The sequence below is a fragment of the Oreochromis niloticus genome, linkage group LG14 (assembly GCF_001858045.2).
Source record: "Oreochromis niloticus isolate F11D_XX linkage group LG14, O_niloticus_UMD_NMBU, whole genome shotgun sequence".
In the NCBI taxonomy this organism is placed as follows: Eukaryota; Metazoa; Chordata; class Actinopteri; order Cichliformes; family Cichlidae; genus Oreochromis; species Oreochromis niloticus.
Genome location: NC_031979.2, coordinates 5,930,237 through 5,952,603, shown reverse-complemented (window position 1 = coordinate 5,952,603; position 22,367 = coordinate 5,930,237). Strand labels below are relative to the sequence as shown.

At 41.1% G+C, this 22,367-nt stretch overlaps 1 protein-coding gene across 7 annotated transcripts in view; it reads left to right on the top strand.

Moving 5' to 3' along the window:
* The first annotated feature begins 3,180 nt into the window (after positions 1-3,180).
* Positions 3,181-22,367, top strand: part of ecel1 (endothelin converting enzyme-like 1) — a 52,900-nt gene continuing 33,713 nt past the window's right edge. For 3 of the 7 annotated variants that reach the window (XM_005461009.3, XM_025898472.1, XM_019345423.2), the window contains exons 1-7: positions 3,182-3,372; positions 11,557-11,795; positions 11,900-12,772; positions 14,242-14,310; positions 14,824-14,934; positions 15,066-15,158; positions 17,967-18,091. In XM_005461009.3, coding sequence (XP_005461066.1) covers positions 11,915-12,772; positions 14,242-14,310; positions 14,824-14,934; positions 15,066-15,158; positions 17,967-18,091 — 1,256 coding nt within the window. In that variant the 5' untranslated portion in view covers positions 3,182-3,372; positions 11,557-11,795; positions 11,900-11,914. Of the gene's footprint in view, positions 3,373-11,556; positions 11,796-11,899; positions 12,773-14,241; positions 14,311-14,823; positions 14,935-15,065; positions 15,159-17,966; positions 18,092-22,367 lie in introns of all 7 variants that reach the window. The other 4 variants (XM_019345421.2, XM_019345422.2, XM_005461012.4 and 1 more) reach the window with 4 other exon arrangements.

The window sequence follows — 22,367 nt, the reverse complement described above, 5'->3', positions numbered from 1 at the left end:
CCTGGGAAAACAGGTTCAAATATGTATAAATTTAGCATATTTTATACATGGCCATCTGTCTTGTATTCTCTCTTTTAACTCTGTTCATCAGAACTGGTGGAGCAGCTAACTTACACTAGCGTTTTTCTGCTCTCCTGTTGGTGGGTAGGGTACAGTGGCTTTATCAAAGCCTTTTCAATGGAAACAGCTGCTCTAGATAAGAGAATTAACCAAAACCACAGACTATAAATCAAGGTCACAGTGAATGGTTGGTGCCACCTTTTCAGGCTTGAGGAGAGGCTGAAACTTGATCAGCACATAGGCAAGTGCAAGGTATCATCTGTATGTGAGCAAAAGACCAAGGTGCATCGTACATGTCCTACTCAAGTCTCAAAATGCATCTAAAGTGATTTAAAATTGTACATTTTTTGATTAAAAACAAAGAAACAATTGTCATAGCTCAACTTTATCATACTGCTGTGACTCAAACTGTAAATAGCCCTCCTTGTCTGACTCACTAGAACAGCTTGTTAATCACTCCAGATCAGGAATTGCAATCAAGCCAAACACATACCCAAACATACCTGCCTTTCAGACCTATTAACTACTTGATTGCTATAAGAGTGAATTTGAATAATGGCATCATAATCAGAAGTGGAAAAATGAAATGACTCAGTAGTCCAACACCTACTGGCCATCTCCCCTACTGCTCACTAGTTTACTTCCACACTGGTTTAAAGTTCAAGACATGGTACTGCAGGTTGATCAAAACAATAACGTTCAGAGCCATAAAACCAAAATTACTTTAATTAAATATTATAATAATATAGAAAATAGTATTACAAAAATATTACAAAGAGGGAGATGAAAGGATAGTTTTTTGTGAATTTGTCACCATAAATAAAAACATTTATATGAAGGCTATCCCTTGGCACATCACTAGCAACTAAATGCCCGTGATGTTTTTAAGATTAATGAAGTTCGCTAGTTGACATCTGATAGTCAGCTACCTCATGGTCAGACTAATGTAAACACATTAGCACCAAGAAGATGAAGGAGGAAGATTAAAAATATAACTGATGTACCCCAATTGCTACCATATTAGAGTACAAAGAAACTTAAAACAGACAAAACTTGAGAAAACTTCATCCAAGGTGAGTGATTACAAGTTATTAAATGGGTAATGTAAAAAACGTTCACACAGTCAATGAGTGAGCCTACAGTGTACAATGGAATTAGTTGGCCTGAGCGATTCTTTTCTGAAGCAGCAAAATACAGACTACTGCGAGCTCATGGGCTATAGTAATGACGCAAGTTTTTAAAGATGTCCTAAACGTGAATTGTCCTAATAAAAAAAAAACAATTAAGAGACTAAATAATTTTTCTAGGTGAAAAAACAAGAGATAAAGCTTTGCAGACCATAAAAAAGACAACTTCTTTTACGTACATTAATTGTCATCACTTAACAAGCAACTATTCAGTTTTATTTGTAAAACGTCAAATCACAACAGCAGTCTTTATAGGTGCTTTATACTGTAAGGTAAGGACCCAACAATGCAGAGAAAACTCAACAATTAAACGACCCCCTATGTCACTTGGTGACAGTGGCAAGGAAAAACTCCAGGAAGAAAACAGGAAGAAACCTCCAGCAGAACCAGACTCAGGTTTGGACAGCCATCTGCCATGACTGGCTGGTGGTGAGGGGAGGAAGAGAGGAGAGTGGTGTATAATCACATATCGGGCAAAAAGGTCAGCAAAAAGGGAATCAAACTTGGACTTCACTGCTGACTGTGTATGTAAGTAATGCTTAGCTTATTGCATAATCTGAGTGTTACTTACAAAGTGTCTGAAGTAAAGAAAATTGATTGGTGCACCTTTAAATCTGCCACTAATCAAAAATCAGTCTTTGCAGAATTTGTCATCTCACACCTGCTCAGCAGATGCTTTCAGAGTTTCCACTGTTGGCACACTTGGCTCTCATTAACAATTAATAATAAATAATAAATAATAAAACAGCAATTTCGACTCATGCTGTTCTATAAACTGGCTTTCTGCCCTCTGTTGTTTTTAGGGCTTTCCTGCTTAAGCCTTTTGGATTTCTCTGACTATTTGGCCTTTCCCTCCATTAGCAGATGTAAATCTGTTCATTTACCTTTGACTTCAGTAGCAATTCTAAACTTCTAAACATAAACTCCTCTGCTTTGGTGTCATTTTTAATCCACATTTAAACCATATCATATTTAGAGTCAAAGCAATTTTTCAATGCTGTTTTTGCTAATTATTAAAATATATTGAGAATTTTCTCCTGGGTTAATAAGTCAGGGACAAAATAATGAAATTAGGGTTCCAATCTCCAAAATCAACCATATACCACTGCTCCTCTCTTCCTCTCGCTGAACAGTCACTGCAACTGAACCGGACACTCAGTTACTCAGCTGATTTACATTATAATATTAGTGGAGCTTTTGGTTTGATTACTTTAGTTAGTGTGACTTTGAGGCCACGTGGAGATGAATGTTTCTGTAGCTCATGGTTTTAGTGGTTGTTTAGACCACAAGATTTATTCAAATAGACTTGGAGGCTCCGCTCAGCCTGATGGTATCAATCAGTGGAATAGGCTCCCTCATTTGGGAATGAGCTGATGTTCCCTCTCTGGGCTGGTAGAATCGGCGATTTTAATTCAAAACTCCTTCAACGCTGTGTGAGGGAAAGCTGAAAAGCGATTAATATTACAGCAAAGTGAACGGCAGGTCTGATGTTGTTTTGAGCAGGTTTCAGGTTATTTTAATGTGCGTGGAACTGCGCGCCACTGCATGAGTCAGCAGTGGCTGCTTTTTCTAATGAAATGAGAATTTTGTGATGCTCATTGAGTCTCAGAAGTCCATCTTCTTACATAAGAGATCAGAATTAACGGTAATGACTGAGCCAGTATATTAAGTTAAAGCATTTGCACCAGCATGAAAATGTACCGAGTGTGCTTTTGGTTTTATAATCACTTACCGAAGTAGTGATTATTTAAAAGTAGCGCCAATTAGAGAAAATGTTAAGTGGACTAAAGGAGGAACATCTGTTTGTGCCTAAGTGTGCATGTGTGTGTCTGTGTGGACCTTTTTTCGTTAATGGACCCCCTCCTCTCTCTCTTCTCTCTCTCTCACACTCTCTCTCTCTCTCTCTCTCTCTCTTTTTCCTCCATACATCGGAGGCTGTGAGCTGCAGCGGCAGCAGAACGCGGTGCGGATCCCGGTGTGTGCCGATGTCCGGAGGAGGAGTGGGGGGGGAGTCGGATAATCTAACCAGATCCTTCAGAGGAGTGGATCTCTTCCCTTCACACACACACAGTAGCGGCTTTTTTTTTTTACATTCCCAGCAGGGATTTTAATTGACTCACCACAGGTAAGATCTTTTTTGCACAAGTTTCCATCAGTCTGTGGATATCCACACCTCTAATGAGCGTTGTGAAACTGCTCCTCCCTCAGAGAGCCAGCCAGGGCGCACCGTATGTGTATGTGACGGCAAGCTGGGACCAGGGGGGGTGGGTGGTTCTTATGATTCCAAATCTGATCATTTTGTGTGTTTTCTGAAACACGGAGAGCGAGGATAGCGCGGGAAAGTGCCACAGATTAACTTGGGAATCACGTCTAAGTAACACACCCTTTCAACGAGAAGTCTCTGCTCTTTCGCCACGCACGTGTGCTTCTAGTTCGCGGTGTGTCTGTGCGAACGTGGCCAAAAGTTTTGTGGGCAAAAGTAAAAAGAGAGAAATTCATGCGCGAGATGCTGCGCGTGGAAGAGACTTTAATTGGCTGCTGACTGAGTGCGTTCTTTTCCGGTCGAATGACGCGTCGTAATTATACCTGCATGGGCTCACGTGCGCTGGTCAGACAGGTCGGTGTGCCTCGCTGGCTGTAAATGCAGCCCGTGTATCAGGCTGAAATTAATAACGTGCACAAACCTACTAAGGATTAAACTTGGGAATAAATGACATGTGTATGAGTTCTCCTCGCGCACTCACAGCAGTTCATTCTGCGTCTTTACGCCCTTTTTACTCACTTTTCGCAGCGCCAGAAAGTTTTATTTGTGTATTAGCGCCCCTGTGCCAACAGCCACCCTGCAGACAGAGGTCCATACATGAGAGAAACTGCTCTGCTCTGGTCAGAATTCCATCTAAAATCATAAAAACCATTTTAAAAAATCGTTTTTCTATCATGAAAATCTGGCACCATGAAGTACGATTTAATTTATTTGTTTATTTATTGTAGTTTATTTCTTTAAAAATATATATATATTTTTATATATATATGGTTTTATATATATATATGGTTCTTTTCAGCGAAATCCACCAAAAGTGCCTAACTAATAAAATAAAGCAGATCAAATAAATGTTTGCCTAGATCAAATTAAAACTGTAATAATCCTGATGTTTGAACTGTAGTTTGGCACAGTGCTGGAAAAGGAGAGCCTGGGGACTCATTAAAGATAATAGAGTTACAGTATGTGAGCACTTCATTCCTGCCAATGTGTGTGTGTGTGAGAGAGAGAGAGAGAGAGAGAGAGAGAGCAGGGGGTGGGGTGGGGGCTACTTAATTTTTCTTCAAGATGACTCAAACTCATCTGTTTTAATAATAAAATAAGAATAAGAAGCCCAGTGTGTTCCTTTAAAAAAAAACAAAAAAAACAAGTTCTCCAGTAAGTCTGATGTGGGACATTTACTCCGTATACACAACATATAAGTAGTTTTTAAAAGCAGCACAAAGCAGGCTTTGCTTGGGTACATGTCTAAGTCCCGTTACACTGCAGGACCCTTGAGCTGTGTGTCCAAATCTGTAGCCCATACAAACGCACCGCAGCACTATACCCTTGCCTCTGGCGACCGGCGATAAGGCTGGTTTCCACGCTGAACCTTCAGAGCACCGTGAAGCTTTTGGGGCAGGCTCTGTGACCACTTTGATTAAGGGATAATAAGTCCATTTATAGAATGCTTTCAGGTGACGTAACTCACCCGAGCAGAGATAAAAGTGGCGGGGAGGGGAGAGGGTGCCGCTAAGCTGTTATTTCTGGGCAACACTAAATATCCTCACAAACTACAGTGAAGGCGCGGCAGGAAGTTTGCTCTCTGTCAATTTGTATTAATATGAAGTCAAGGTGGGTAAAAAGCAGCATCCGGAGTAGGGTTTAGTTTTGTGGAAGACAAGTACAGTATCTCAAACTCCTATGCCAAAAAAAAGTTTTCAGCTAGGAAATGAATATGAGGGTGTAGCTCTTCATGTATTTGTAGATGGGGTCACTATTTTGCTGCCATTTATTAATGGGTGAATGCATAACACTGGCAGAGCTGGTATTTATGGCTTTAATCTTGATGGTCTTCCTAGTAATCGTTTAAGCAACTTTGCAGCTCTAATGCCAGACAATGTTTGCCCCAGGTGACATTCCATCTCGCTAGCAGCAAATCTGTCTGCCTCCTTAGACCACGGGGAACACTTTAGATCTGTTGATGTGTTAGTACAGCTCATGCTGATACACAATGAGCATTTGATATGCTCGTTTTAGGAAATGAGGAGTAAATAAATCTACACCAGTAAAATTGCCTGTCCACATTACTGAAATCAGTTAACTCACACCAGTAACTCCACATTCCAAGCCCAGTTATAGTACTTTGATCCATCTACAGTGGTGTGAACCTGACCCTGATATGATTGGAGGCCTCTGCTTATTGATTATGCATTGAGCTCCTCTCAAGGATTTATTATTAGCAGTGAGAAAAGCAAGGGGAAGGTCCATGCAACCTTCAGAGTCTGCAGTTTGCTTAAAGGACAACTTCATAACTTTAAAATTGGCAATCTCCGTGGTCCTCACAGTCCACCCATGAGGGCATTCACAGAACCGCAGTTTCATATGTAAACACTAGCACCTATACAAAAGCAGTTTTTTGTGCACACATCACTGAAGCATCTTTCTTACCAGCAAAACCTGGAATTAGAAACGGATCCACCTAAGCGCCGGGATATACTCAGTCAGTTTTAGTTTGTACAGCATGTTGTCTGGCCACAGTGGAAATCAAATGTGTTCACAGCTGGCTCAAATCACCCTCAAAAAGAAGGGATAGACACTTAAAACAGACCTATTACGTTCGATTTAAACTCCATGGTTTTATTCCTGGACTCCTGGACTGTTAGAATTGCAAGATTCTGTTCTTTCTTATGAAAGACTTTTTTTGGCGTTTTTTTCCCCTCAGTTCCCAGTCAGTTACAGTAGGTTGCTGCCCCACCCTGAGCCTCATTCTCAGAGAGGACTCCCCCCTTTAAAAAGGGATTTCTTCATCCCCACCACTGCAAAGTACATGCTTCTAGGGGACAACAAGATAGTTGATGCGCTCTCTTTAATAGTGTATCGTCTTTACTTTATATTATGAAGTGCCTTGGGACGAATGCTGTTACCTAAATGGAACTAGATTGAATTAAAGTTCAGATTAATCTTCAGCCATTTCATACTGGGCCTTGGTACATTCCCACAGTTCATCTACTCTCTGAAACACGCTATTTTTAGACTGCTGGTTTACTTGTGGTTCCTAAGATATTTAAAAGTAGAATTGGAGGCTGTGATTTGCTGTGATTCGGCTCTTTACAAAAGAACTGAATTGAATTGAATTTTATCCCCTCTATCTTGAAACTAAGAGTTGAAAGGCAGGTGGGTGGGACTTCTGTGCTCATAGTTAGAGCTGTGTGCCTTAGATGGCCATATTAAGCAAAACCTCTTTCTGTGATGTCATAAAGGTCCAAGTGAAGAAAAAACTGTCTGAAATTAGTGTTTTATAGAAAGTTGTAGAAATAGGTTTGGCAAATTTTGAAAACTAGAACTACAGTAGTTCTGACAGAATAAGCTTGACACAACGGTGTGTTAGCTTACTGTCCCCTTAAGTAAGATCCCAGTACCAGAAATGGTACCAGACCACCCTTAGAGAACCACAGCTATCAGAAAACAAAAGGCTATATTTTCCTTATAAGATTTAAGGGAAATGTTTGCCCAGTGACATGGTGCTATGCATCAGCATGGGTGTGCTTTTGTTACGTGGATGTAAAGTGTGTGAGTGAGGAAAAAGATAGGGTGTGTGTGTCTGTGTGTGTGTGTGTATGTGTGTCTGCTGCTGCGTTAGTATACCTCTCAGATATTAGGTCCTGTCATGTTCGATAAATAGCCATTTATCATACATGCCTTTCTCTGCGATGGTACCCGCAAGATCCAATCCATTAGCCATAAGTTGGATGTCCACTCAGTGTGTGATGGTGTGTGTGCACATGTGAGTGTGTGTGTCATAATTTATTATAACGCGTAAGGAATTGTGACACAAAGAAGATGTGTGTGTGTTTGTGTCTGCAGCTGAAAGAGAGAAGGGGAGAACTTGCAGGAGGAGAGTGCATGGTGTATAATTTTAACAATAATTGGATTTTATTTACATTATAATAAATTATGTGCATGAAGTGCAAGAGGGTAATAGTGATCAGTTACAGTTTTATAGATCCAGCATGTTTATAGTGTGTGTGTGTGTGTGTGTGTGTGTGTGTGTGTGTGTGTGTGTGTGACAAAGCAGAAGATTGATGGATGATAAGTTACATTGACAATGACACTGCACAGAGACACACAATCCTTCACTTTCACCCTATTTTTTTCTCCTCTTTCAGCTCACTTTAGTTTGTCCAGATCTCTGTGCACACCACTAACTACCTCTGTTGTCATACCTTCCCCTTGGGTTAAGAGTTTGGGTATCATCCTTAGCAGTAATCTTTCCATCACGGCACATAAACAATATCACCTGGTCTACCTACCTTCATCTTCACAATATTAACCCCCTTTGTTCCTCATTTATTCTCCACAGCCATACCTGTCAATGCTCTTGTCACATCTCATCCTGGTTACTGTAATTCTCTTCTCCATGGTCTTTCTCATGAATCTCTCCATAAACTGCAGTTGGTTCAGAATTCAGCTGCCCACATTATATCCCGAACCACAGCCACTGAACACATAACGTCTGTTCTTAAACAGCTCCATTGGCTTCCAGTTCACATACCCATTAACTTCAAGATCCTCCTTCTCACTTTCAAAGCCCTTCATAACCTTGCCCCTCTATACTTATCTGATCTTCTTAATACTTACCCTGTAGCACACTCTGGTCCTCTTCAGCTTCTCTTTTGTCTGTTCCTTCTGCTGCATCTGACTGCCATGAGACTTAGAGCCTTTAGTTGCTCTGCCCCAAGATTTTGAATTGAACTTCTTCCAGATCTCCAAACCATAAACTGTCTCTCTATTTTTAAATCTCATCTCAAAACCTGTTCAGAGTTGCATAGCCTTCATTATAGCATGGCCTTTGTTACTGTGATCAGTTTTTAAAAAAAATAATTTTGCTTTGTGATTTTATTTATTTGATTATTATAATTGTATATATGGTTTTAAATGCAAGTTTACCTTGAGAGGTTTGAAAGGCACCTACACATGAAATGTATCATAATTATTAAATCCAAATTGTTAGAAAACCTAAACATTTATGATTTTAAAAAATGTAAAAAACATTTATTTACCATCATGTAAGTCAGACCAGCCACCAACCTTACATACAAGCATTCAGGGTCAGGCTTTGCTGCAGGTAAAGCAGTTATAAAATAGGAAGAGTTCACAGCCACACTCAAAGGCGAAAGAAAAACGCTGGCAATCACAACGAGAGGATATCACTGGGCGAATGGCGCGCAACAACTCTGCTTCATTTTTCACAGCTTTTCAGCAGCAATGTGAAGTGGATGTACACTTGTGCAAAAATTGTTAGACACAGAAAAATGCTGGACAGGAGGATATTCACCTATTGAACATTTAAGTATAATGTTAACTTTAGACCATCCCAGTAAACATTTTTCAAAACAATGTGTAAAACCGACAACAGGCATTTGTCATCACCAGTCAGTAGACAGAGGAGTATAGCCAAATATTTTCCTCATGATTTGGTACAGAAAAACAATGCTAAAAGAGAGTACTGGACAAAAGTTCCAAAATATGACTCCAAATAAATGCTGCTGTTGCTAACATAATAACCAGCTAGCAAGTATTCATTTTTTATTTAAAAGATAATATATCACTGTTGCATTGTCAACTTGCCAAAAATCCATTCTTGTAGGCGTAAAGTGAGAATGTGATACACTGTCGTGTAGCAAGTTTATTGTTAAAAGTGAAGTTTCAGATCTCCTTGAAGATACAGTGTGAGAAATGAGAAAATCCACTTCTCATCTGCAATGTTAAAAACATTCCAAAAAGAAGGATATGTTAAAAAGCAATCCAGCCCTGTCACTGACAAGCATCAGCGTATAAGCATGCAGTTTCCTCTGGTTTCCCAGTTAGATCAGCCCATTTATCCAGTTTGAAAACGCCAAGATGGCAATGGCCACAAACCTGAGCTCTGCTTCAATGGTGTCTATGACCATTTTATATATTCAGTATCTATGCAACTATGCTTTATGTTTCTGATAAACAGAAAAGCAGAGGCAACCCAGCGGCCAGTGTTTAGGAGACTAGTTGAAATCTTGACTACCTAGCCCGTTCCTGTCACTGCTATCACCAAGCAAAGAAAAAATTCTCTAAAAAACATTTTTCGACATAATCTACCTCACTAAATTGCAGGCGTGACACACGAATTAACCATCAACTCTGGACACTGTGGACACTATGACCATATGTAAGGCTTTGTTTAGTCGTTGCTTTCCATTTTGTTATTTGGTGCTTGCTCCGATGTCTTGCTGCTTCCTGCTACTGTCCCAAAGCATGAATCATACCTTTATTTAGAGTTAATGAAGGCATAATCAGAAGTTAAGAGTAGATACCCTTCCAATAAAGATGGCTGTATTTGTTCAAATATGCAATTACTGAAACCGAAAGTCCAGATCTCTGCAGTGATAGACAATAATGTTATCCCTGCACCGCGCATGCATGAGGCCGCCCTTTTCCCACTAAAACTCAACATTTGAACCAACTCATCATCCATCTGCCACAGAATGGGGAAAGCTATACACCTGTTAGCCTGTAAAGCCTTCTTTAGTTGGTTTTATTTTTTGCCCTTCTTCCTTTGCTTGCTTTTTCTTTTCTTCTTGTCTACATACAGCATTCTTATAAGGCGAAGGAGAGCTGTTTAAAGTCATCAGTGCTGAAGTTTGCTATCCTCAGTGGAGATAACAGGGATGAATATTTACAGGTAGCATTCGCAGCTTTCAGCAGGTCCATTGTGCCTAGCCACTAAAAAACAACCTCTGTCTCACTCTCCCTCTCTCTCACACACACACACACACACAGACTTGGGCACACTTACAAGCTGTGTGTGTGTGTGTGTGTGTGTGTACATATATATATATATATATATATATATATATATATATATATATATGTGTGTGTGTGTATATGTATATATATGTATATATATATATATATATATATATATATATATATATATAGATAGATAGATAGATAGATATAGATATATATATATATATATATATATATATTCATAAACAGGAAGGCAGATACAACACAAACATATCTGATATCTGAAGTGACATTAAGAAAGAAAAAGACCTTAAAAGAAAATGCCCTCCTTCACTTTTACTTAGAATGACAGGAAACACTGGTCCACTCTTTGCTGACGTATTAGCTCGGTCCACAGCAAGTCAGCTTGGCATGTGTGTGTGTCATCAGGTGGTCAACTGCCTCAGTCCTTCTGCAGTAATAAATGTTTTGTGTCAAACTGGACTGACTCACCTATCTTTGTCCATCTGACTCTCAAATCTTTGTTCCAAGTCTTCTCCATTGAAGTCAGTGGGGAGACATAGTTTCCCTGTGCGTTTACCATCACCAATCAATTCAACAACTTTAGCTGAAAAACCGACAGAGACAAAGTGGGGGAAAGTGTTGCGAAGCAGATGCTGTTTCTGTCATTCTCTGCTTTTGTACTTATAGATTCAATTTTCCGTCTTTCTGTCACCCTGTGTTTTACATTAACCAACAGGGAGCTGGCAGGCGTGTAAGTAAAAAAGTGACATGGAAACTGCATTTCTGCAGCTATATTAAGGAGGAAGGCATTTCCAATTCAGTTTTACTTCTTCAAAATGATCAGAAACATTGGTCTGCTCACAGCAGGTGTATTATGATGGTCCACTCATATACGTTTGGCAAAACAAAGGCAATACATTTTATCTACCCATCTGCAATATTGTAAAATTTTACATCAATTCGGACTGAGATGGGCTAAGTTATGGTGATTGCCACACCTATCTTTGCCCAGCTGATGCTCAAGTCTTTGCTCTCACTTGCCATTGATCTGTCCAAAGCCATAATTCAGTTTGGGGGGGGGGCGCATCGTCTCCCTCTGGGTTGACTGTCACCAATCAATCCAACAGCTTTAGCTGACAAACAGACGGAGACAAAGTGGGGGAAAATGTGGCAAAACAGATGCTGTTTTGTCATCCTGTGCGGCTGTTATCATGGATTCAATTTCCCATCTTTCTGTCGACTTACAGCCCTGCTCTGTCTGATTTCTATTTTTATCGACAGGTGACCTGTAACTGGTTGGAGAGAGAGAGAGAGAGAGAGAGAGAGGAGAGGAAAACAAATGGAAAGGGAGCAGAGGGGAGGAGAATGAGCGAGAGAGAGCAGGACCCGAGAGATTCCTCGTTAACAATGGAAGTCCCTTGCTCTGCTGGCTTTTGATTCAAAAAGAATAAAGGGGACTTTACCTAAAGAAGGCCAATAGGATTATTTTGACATCAGTTGAGTGTTTTGCCCCGTACAAGGTATTCATGCTTCTGCCTCGGTAGGAGTAGTCATAAAAGCACTCTGAACTCAAAAATAACTCCAATTCCATCCCTTTCTCTTCCTCTTTCTCTTTGTTGACTAGAAACTCTACTTTAAGATGGAGAAGACGTACTCACTAACAGCCCACTATGATGAGTTCCAGGAAGTTAAATATGGCGGTCGCTACAGCAGCGATATCCTCAGTAATGGTATGACTCTTCATTTGGGGGGCAGCTTGGACCGTCACATGGGACGAAGTCGGGGAGGGACCTGGTCAGGTGGTCGAAACAAAGATCCAGGGAGCACCGGCAACAGTGGGGGCCTCCCTCGATGGAGCCGGAGGGAAATCTGCCTCCTCTCTGCACTGGTCTTTGCTGCAGGCATGTGTGTCATCCTGGGAAGCATGCTGGCACTCAAGTACATTTCACTGGACGCCCACCAGGACATGCAGTGCCGTCAGGACTGCCAGCGGAAACGCTCCCTCCTGCGGGCTGCTCGTTTTGTTCAGGCCAATATCGACCCAACCATCCAGCCATGCCAGGATTTCTATTCCTTCGCCTGTGGTGGTTGGCTGAGGCGCCATGGCATCCCAGAGGACAAGCTCAGCTACGGCATCATTACCGCCATAGGAGAACATAATGAGGAGAAACTACAGCGCCTTCTGCTGGAGCCAATTCGGAGGCGTGGGCCCAACTCAGCAGAGCGTAAAGTCAAGGAGTTCTATCGATCCTGCATCAACATCCAGGAGATTGACAAGCTGGGGTCTGACCCCATGATGGAGGTGATAGACAGCTGTGGAGGGTGGGACCTGGTGGGGGCTCCCCCTGGTGCTGCAGGGTGGGAAAGGGAGGGTGCACCACAGAGGCCGGACTTTAATGAGCTGCTCTATAGGACGCAGGGAGAGTACAGCACTGCTGTCTTCTTCTCCCTCACAGTCAATGTGGATGACAAAAACTCCTCAAGGAATGCTATCAGGGTGAGAACTTATGAGAAAACTCAGTCCATTTGAAAATGCTTGTTGTGTGAGTTTTTAATGGTATTAAAAAAATTGTGGATTTTTTTCCAAATACAGTGCAACAATGGCACAAAAGGTCCAATGGAAGTCTAAATTAGACCCGAACTTGCCTCTTTACCGACATATTATTATCATTAGTGCTGTCGAAACTGGCCAAAGTCATATTAAATTATTTATTTATTTATTTTTTAAAAACTCTCACAGAATAAAACAATTTAAATATTACATTATGTCCACATGAGGGCAAACTAATAGAGTCAGGGATTAAACTACCAGCTTATGATTAGTAGACGGCAGCACTACCTCCTGAGCCAGAGCCTTCCCAGATAAACTTGTTATTCTTCAGACCCCAATCGATATAGGATTTTGCAGATCATGATGAAATTTGGTGATTTAAAAATGAGATTTTCTAGTATAAAAGCATTACATCTTCTTTTTCCTTCAAAACAGATTTATCTTAGAATTTGTTATCTGTAGTGATTTACTTACTCGTTCATACTCTGCAGACTCTGCTCAGATCAGCTGGTTGTTGTTGTGTTGTAGAAGGACCTCTGGAGGAGAAACTATGCAAAGTCAACACTCGTAACATTGAAGGGTGTTTCTGTTCTTACATTTTAATTTTCATTTATGGTCCGTTAAAAATTCAGATACTGATAAATCTGCAAATAGCTAATATTGGCAAATAAAATCAATTTGGTTCTATCATATTTCAGCTGTTCAGCTGATATCAGTCTATTTATGTTCCAAATTAGGGTACAATACTACTTGCTCTCTCTTTCTCACCAATGGTGTGTTTTAAGGTAGCTGGATCTACAGTAGGCCCACAGCATAAAGCTGTTTCTACTTTGGCGCCCAGTATGGGGTAGATAGAACAGAAATCCAGCTTTACCTGTGAGACAGAGAGCCACCGGCAGTGCTGCTTTTTCTTTCTTTTCTTTTCTTTTTAATAACTTTTTTATTTTATATAATTTATAATTTTCACATTCAAATGTCTAATTCTTTATTCTATTTGTAGTTTTTTAAAGCCCCTATTTTCATTTGACCCAGGATTCATGCATAGGTCACATGTTTAGATTTTAGTCAGAAGACTATAAGTGTGTGGAGAGTTTTGTTTAGTTTTTTTTAAACCAAAACTTCTGGATAGGATTTTCACAAAACCCAGTAATATTAGTTGTCAAACATCTGCAGTTTAATAAAAGATGAATTACTCTGTGTGAATTATTCATTAAATGTTATAAATAATTCATGTTTAGCATACAGTGTGGAGAATGGTTTGTAAATGTTACCATTTTTGCAGAGTATCAAATATTAATCATCCCTTTGAATATGTACCAGTGGGGTGCTTAGTAAAACATATGACTACATGGCAGATAAAAAAAACATTAAACCCTCCTGAGCTTTTGACTGAATGTGTCCATATGTTGGTGCAGATTGATCAGGAAGGGCTCACACTGCCTGAAAGAAGTCTCTACCTGGGCCAGGATGAAGATAGTACAAAGGTGAGCTTGCTTCTATCTCTTCGTCTTTCTCCCTCTGTTACCACCCACCAGTATCTCTCCATTTTTCCTCCTCCATTCCTTCTCCCTTCCTCTCATTGCTTCCCTGATTCTTCTTCCTTCCACTGGCCTAAATTTCATCATCATTTTATCTCACCTCCTGTTTGACCCCATCCATTGACTGCCTTCTCGCTTCTCTCTTCTTTCCTTCCTACATCCTCCGGCATCATCTTTTTCTTTTGCTTTCTTATGGTTCCTTTGCCACCCTCCCTTCCTCTTTCCCCTCTTTCCCCCATCTTCTCTCCCTCAGTCCTTTCCTCCTTCTCTCCTCCTCCCATCTGCCCTATTGACTCTTCATTCGCTCTTCTTCATCAATCCACCTGTTTTCCTCTGTCACCCACTGTGCTGTTGTTGTGCTGTCCACTTTGCCACATGTCACCGCCGTCTCCGGACATTATTGACGATGTCTCAGCAGCACCTCCTGTCTATTAGCACTGATATCACTCTGTTTCTCAGATCCTGACGGCATACAAGGGTCTGATGGAGCGCTTGCTGAGCATGCTGGGAGCTCACAACGCCACACAGAAGTCCACAGAGATTATACAGCTGGAGACCCGTCTGGCCAATGTAAGCTGATTGCGTGTGTGTGTGTGTGTGTGTGTGTGTGTGTGTGTGTGTGTGTGTGTGTGTGTGTGTGTGTGTTTCTTTTTTCACATGAATGTGTGTGCAGTGCTGAGTAAAATTTCCTCTCTTTCCAGATCACTGTGTCAGAATATGACGACCAAAGAAAGGACATCAGCACCATGTATAACCGCATCACCCTTAGGCAGCTGCAGCGTATTGCTCCCAGCGTGAGTAGTTCACGTGCATGTACAACCAGAACATACATACTATATATATATATGTATATGTGTGTGTGTGTGTGTGTGTGTGTGTGTGTGTGTGTGTGTGTGTGTGTGTGTGTGTTGGTGCATGCACATTCTGGGTCGAAGCAGACGTGATGGATTAAGATTTGAACTCCAACTGAGCATTTTAAGTAGTGTGGCGAGTGTGTGACTGTGCAGCCAGAGGCTGTGTGTGTGCTTGGGGAGGGTCGGTGCAGTGAAGCACTACATACACACAGATGTACACATACACACTTAGACACACACATACATAGACACACAGAGGCCTAAGTGATTCACAAAAGCTGTCCCCCCTGCAGGGGTGGACGAGCAGATTGAGGGACAGAACGAAAGAAGAATGTAGAGAGAAAAGGAGAAAATGAGATGGTGTTTTGGGGTTGAAGTGAGGGAGGGGGGTGAGAGGAAAGGGAAAGACACTGGAGACAGTGGGAAAGATGGAGAAAGAGAAGGAGGAAGCTCTTCTGTGAAGCAGCGTGTACAGTGACAGAGAATCCTCACTATGTTTCATGGCTGAGGGATGGCTGAAGGGGGAAGCTGGAGAGTTGGAAACTGGGCATATACTGAGAGGGAGATAAGCAGTTTGAGTTTTGGTTTCTCAGCCAAAAAAAGAAAGAAAGAAACTCCACACACAGTTTGAACTTGAATGTGGATAAAAGGGGTGTGAGAGATGCTGAGGAGAAAAAAGAGGGACACATAGGAAGAAGCATATTAGAGGCTTGAGATTCGATCAGAGGCTGCTGCTAAATCGCTTCAGTGTGTTGTAAGAAAAAATATTTGCTTTTGACTGGATCTGGAGTCCAGTCTTATGTTTCTTCAGTTTTGCTGCAGACATGCAATTCAACATTACACATTATTCAACAGCTGACAATAGTGATGGCAAGAAAAAAGCGAATGATGGGCGATGGGGATACTGCATTTTATCTTCGCAATCTTAAATCCCTGGACCGCCAGAGTGCCCCATGTTTTATGTATGTTTTACATCTGTTGCCACAGTAACCTTTTTGGTTAGTGATCTCATCTGGGATGTTGCAATAGTGAATAGAGTCTAGAATTCCATCCGTCCATTCATTTTACCACTCCAAGAAAGGGTCGCAAAGGCAGCCGGGCCTCCCTCTGCCCTACTGCCACCTCTAGCTCCTCTGGGATACCACGGCATTCCTGAACCAGGCAAGAGAAATAATCTCTCCAGCTGTCTAACTGGGGTCTGCTCTCAGCTGGACATGCCTGAAACACCTCACTTTAAGAGGTGTCCTAGTCAGATTCCTCACCTCAAGTGGCTCTGTGTGATGCAGAGCAGCAGCAGCTCTTCCTTGAGCCCCTTCCAAGTCACTGAGATCATCACACCACCTCTAGGGGTTTGCATATATCTGCACTGTTTTTCTTTTAGTCACTACTCGCAGCTTCCAGCCATAGGTGAAGGTAGGTATGTATACCAAGCAGTGAATCAGAACTAGATTTTACTTAGAGAACTGTGTGTTTGGTTATGTGCTAGGTATGGGTTTCCCAAACTTACATCCTATTAGTATGAACTAAATAAGTTTTTTTTTCCATATATTTTATTGCCAAAAGTATTCACTCACCCATCCAAATCATTAAATTCAGGTGTTCCAATCACTTCCATGGCCACAGGTATATAAAGTCAAGCATGCAGACTGCTTCTGCAAGCATTTGTGAAAGACTGGGTTGGCCACAGGAGATCAGTGAATTCCAGCGTGCTACTCTGATAGGATGCGACCTGTGCAACAAATCTAGTTGTGAAATTCCCTACCACTGTTAGTGGTATAAAATAGAAGCAACTGGGAATGACAGCAACTCAATGTGGTAGGCCATGTAAAATTACAGCGTCAATGACTAGAGACCTCCAAACTTAAGGTGGCCTTCAGATTCTCTCAAGAACAGTGCATAGAGAACTTCATGGAATGGGGTTCCATAACTATGGATTAAGAAAAGCATGTCACTCAAGTTTATATGTGTATGAATGCAGACAATCGAATACTTTTCATAGGTATAGTTTAGCAGTTACCAGTTATAAAGTAGTCAAGTGGCCTCTATTCACTTTGTTCGGTTTGGACATGGTCAGTAATTCCCCAAAACAACACATTTATTAACAATGTTTCACCATGTTTGAAACATTAGTCAGTATTTAAAGCACATAGTTGGAGCAATACTTTAATGCTGTACTTTTACTGTACATTCATGATGGATGCTTGATCTCATTTGACAGTTATACTTCATTTGAAAGAAACTTTATTTACAGATAGAGAAGCATTTTCATCTTAGCTTCACTACCTGCACCAGAAGGCCCAGATTCCCTTTGAAATTCCACCAACAATGGTGTATCACCTAAGAAAATCCTTGTTTGCTTGGTACTGCTCAGTCTGGAGCTTGCTGACCTGGGCATCACTGATTGTTCAGCTTGGAAATGGTCAGTAACCACCAAACAGTCACCAAGCAACTTACTTTCTTCTTTTTGCCTAAACCTAAATATTTACCATTAACCATTTACCTACAGCATATATCCAGTTACCAGTATAGGTTCTAAGAGTAGGAACAAATTATTTAGATGGTCATTTAGGTTGACTGGATTGAGTGGCTGACACAGGCCTACTTTGATTTGAAACAGTAATAGTCCCATGGATCATACTATGTATTTATGCATAGTATGATCCATTTATCCAAATTTTTGTTTCTTAAAAGGTTAAACTGTATGATTACATTCAATCTAAACCACCCTTTATTCCTCTTGTATTGCAGCTTCATTGGAAACGTTTGCTGGACAGAATTTTCCATGACAACTTTTCAGAAGATGAAGAGATCGTGGTGCTCGCCACCGATTACATGCAGAAAGTCTCTGAAATCATCAAGACCACTTCGAAGAGGTAAAGAAATCAGAGGCATTGGTGCAGGGTGAAGGTTGAGCGTGTGGAGCAGGTAGAGAAAGATGAAGGTGCTGAAGTGTATGGAAAATCAATGAGATTAGACGCATGCATTTTTGAAGCGGTACTTTGAGAGTATGAGTAAGCGTTTTAGTTTGAGGTAGTTCTAAGTGTGCGTGTGTGTGTGGGTTTGTGTGTGTGTGTGTGTGTGTCTGTGTATCTGTGTGTGGGTTGCCTTTATTTCAGTGTTGTCACTATAGTTTGGGCTACAATGCAGTGTCACAAGGTGTATGGATTGATTTTTGAGTGCTGCTGTGCATGTATTTGTGTACACATTAATGTGAGTGTGTGTGTGTGTGTGTGTGTGTGTGTGTGTGTGTGTGTGTGTGTGTGTGTGTGGAGAGTCACTGTTGAGTGAACTTCCAGTTCTACTGCAGCTGATTATTATTGATCTACCCCCACACCTTTCTACCTCCTGCAGTCTCAGACAGACGCAGACGCACATGGATGGACACAAACGCACATCATAAGCACACACACACACACACACACACACACACACACACACACACACATATATATATATATATATATATATATACACACATATGTACAGAAACACACACTCTTTCCTATCCCTTCTTCTTCCTGACAGACTCCAGGAGAGGCCTTAGAGGGCTGCTGTACGTCAGGATGTGTGTTACAGCCACTGACAGCTCGCCAATAGTCACTGTGCTCTACACAAATACACAACAGCTCTCAGCCCTCATGCACAGCTGATTGGCTGGATGACTGGCGGGTGGATTACTTGCTTGTCATTTATGTCTGAGACAGGATGCATGTCTGTCTGTCTAGCAACGTAACTTACTCAGACATTTTGGTAATTTCATGACTCGCCACTTCATGAAGTTACGAGGACATTCAGTGCTGCTCCTTTATTACCACTGTTCACTGTTTCAGATTTACAAACTTTGTCACATTGTATTGTGAAACCTTTGATTGATTTTGTGCAAGTCATGGGCTTCACGCTGGTGTAATATTGATCAGTCTCACACAAGATTTGTAATCTATTGAAAAGTCAGACTGTAACATGTCTACTTTATTAGAGGTCATGGAGTGACATTGAAATAGTAACGAAAGTCAGCATTTCCACAGGGGTTGTGTTGGTCACAATGTCATATTGGCTATTCATGAAGATCACAAATCATAATGTGCAATATTGACACTATGGTGGATATGACTGATTGCTTTTGTTTTCTCAATTACGTCCCACTCAGAGTAGGTTTATTACTCAATTAATAGATTTTCTTTGGTTGTTAATCGGAATGAGAACAATAAAATTCAGCATGAGTGTTTTTCAAAGTGAAGACCAAATTTCCTACAAGCCACGCTTTGAATATCTGAGTAATTCCTCTGAATAACAGAAAGCTTGATCTAGTTGACTGCCCAGCTTTACGTAGATCTGAATTTCTCTGTCACACAAAGCTTTTTAGTTCTAGTGTGTATTAAGGTTCATTTGCTAATGATTGTGTGATTTGTCATTAAAAAAAAGGAAATGCTGAAATAACTGACTGTGGTACAGCTTCAACCCACCTAGCTTTGTTACCTTCAACAGAAAACTTTTGCCCCCGGAAGAATTTATAACAGATCTTAGGATATATTACATAAAAAATTCAACACAAAGTGCAATTCTACAAACAAGTAATTAGCTATCTGACATCCTGCAGCTTGGAATAATTATTAAAGTTTGCAATTACAAATCAGAATTGGTATGTATAAGGGGAATTAACCAATGCAAATTTGTCAGAATGTTATATGATGTTATAATGCCTAAAAGAACTGCTAGTGTTAGTATAGTTACTGAACAATAGTTATTCTTCAGTGACTTCAGCTCTATAAGTGTTTTTAAACAGCAATATATACCGATCACTCATTTTACTGTAATCTGAACAAATCACATTTTAATATTCAGGTTGTACAGAACATCCTGAACACACCCGGTTGAAGGTACAGATGAAGCACAGATGTTTGACAGATGGCAACTGCCTACATTAAACAGACTGAAAGGAAAGTCTGAGTTTCATGGTGAGCTTTGTATCACTCTGCACTGGTGATTTTTCAGTGGGCTAAAGCAGTCAGTTAGACGAGTGATGAAACATTTCTCCCACTGAAAACATGACATCCAGATGAACAGAATCAACTTCCTGGGATTTCCTTACTTGGATGATTAAGCACGTATCAAGCCTCACTTTGGCAAGGACTGCCTAAAGCTGGTACATGAGTATGAGCATACGGTATGTAAGACGGCAGACTATAGCTACCACCTGAGATTCAGCCTCAGATGCAGACAGTGTGGGATTGCTCCTAAAAGTCTGCAATGAGATCATCTGTCAAGGGCCACCAAGCTAACAAAGTCCTCCAGAAGGCACAGAGTCAGCTGCTAAATGAGCAGGTGAGGCTAACTAATTTCTCCATTGATCCGGTGATGTGTTAAATTAAAGGAGGAACAGATCCATCAAAGACTTATATCACTCTTCAACAGGTGCTCAAATTCACCAGGAAGGGTCGCTTAGCACAGAAGAAAAAGTGTAAGACCAGGCGGGATCTAGCTGTTGGGCACCAGAAACATCAGCATACAGTAGAGAGTTTCCTCTACAACAAGCCACAGAGGAAGTGGACAAGTGGGTGAAGAATTTGTCTGACAGGCAACTCACTCAGGCAGAGAAAGACATCATTGCTAAGGGGTCGAACTTTGCTCTCATGCAGAGGCAAATACGCTAGTAGAACTGATCACAGCCACAGAATCAGATATCCCAAATCACAACACTGTGGATGCAGATGCAAAAGCAGAACGATGGTGACAACTGCAACTGTAGATGAAAGCTTTAGCCTGTCCCAGCAATACAAAGCCTCCAGTGTCCAATATTAGCATCAAGAAGGGACTCGCATCACACCGAAACATGGGTGCGCCATGGGTTCCGAAGTATCACCCATTGTGGTTAACAGTATATGGAGAGAGTGGGGAAAAAAGGCTCTGTTACCCCACGAGTCATTGGTTCAGGTATGTTGATGACACCTGTATGACAATCAAATCTAGGGATAGGGTGTACCACAATTCAAGGTTCACATTAACTAGGTGAACAAACACATCAAGTTCACCACAGAAGATATGAAAAATGACAGGCTAGCATTTCCATCAGTAATGGGGGGACATTTGAAACTCAACCTGTAAGATAAACCAATGCATAAACATCAGTATTTAACGTTTAACTCTCACCATCCACTGTGGCACAACTGTGTGTCATCAGGACGCAAACATCATCCCCACAGACACAGCAGCCAGGTCTGCAGAAGAATGTCTTATTACAAAAGGCCCTGAATACATGTAGCTAATCCAGCTGGACATTTATCAAAGCAGGGAAGGCACCTAAAGTATGCTCCAGGCAACCCAGAAGAGAATAAGGACAATTGCTGCCTAGGCGAAAACCACTGGTGATCCCTTATGTGTCAGGTGTACAGCTGAGACACATTTTTTTAAAAACACTGCATCTCGGTGGCTTTCACTCCCCAAAACATGCTGCGCCAAAATTTGGTCCACCTCAAGGATCGAGTCCCCTGGAACAAACAGAGTTGCCTGGAGGATGGCCGTGAATTATACATCAGGGAACCCATACAACCTCTGGGAGCTACAGAAGAGCTACCACAGTGGGCTGGGACTCTGCGGTCTATTTAAACCTCCAGGCCAGTGGCCACTTGTTTAATAATGAGCATGTGCACATCCTGGAGGGGGAGGAACGCTGGTTTAAACGAGGAGTCAAGGAAGCCATTTATGTGAAAAGAGAACAACCATTCCTGAATCGAAGAAGATCTTACACCATGTTACATTGCTGTGATTGCAACCATTCCCTAACTCTGTGAGAACAATACTTATGTCCATTGATGGTCATGACAATTTACATATTAATGATCATGAAGCTGAGCTCACAGCTAATCATGTCCATTATGCAACTGCACCATTTATGAGGCTGGGGAAAATTGCAGCCAGCTGGGCTGAGTGATTAAAAGTTTAACCCACTGAAAGCACAACGTCCTGATGAACAGAATCAACTTTCTGGGGTCAGTGTGCTATTGTTTTCTTGTTTTTCACAGCAAAAAACAACCATCATTTAAACAAAAATGCAAGTTTGTTTCATTTTAGGGACTTCTTTAATGTAACAGCTACAGAAGAAATCTTCTGGTAAGTGATTATCACAGAAGAATTTTACTCAATTCCTAAAGA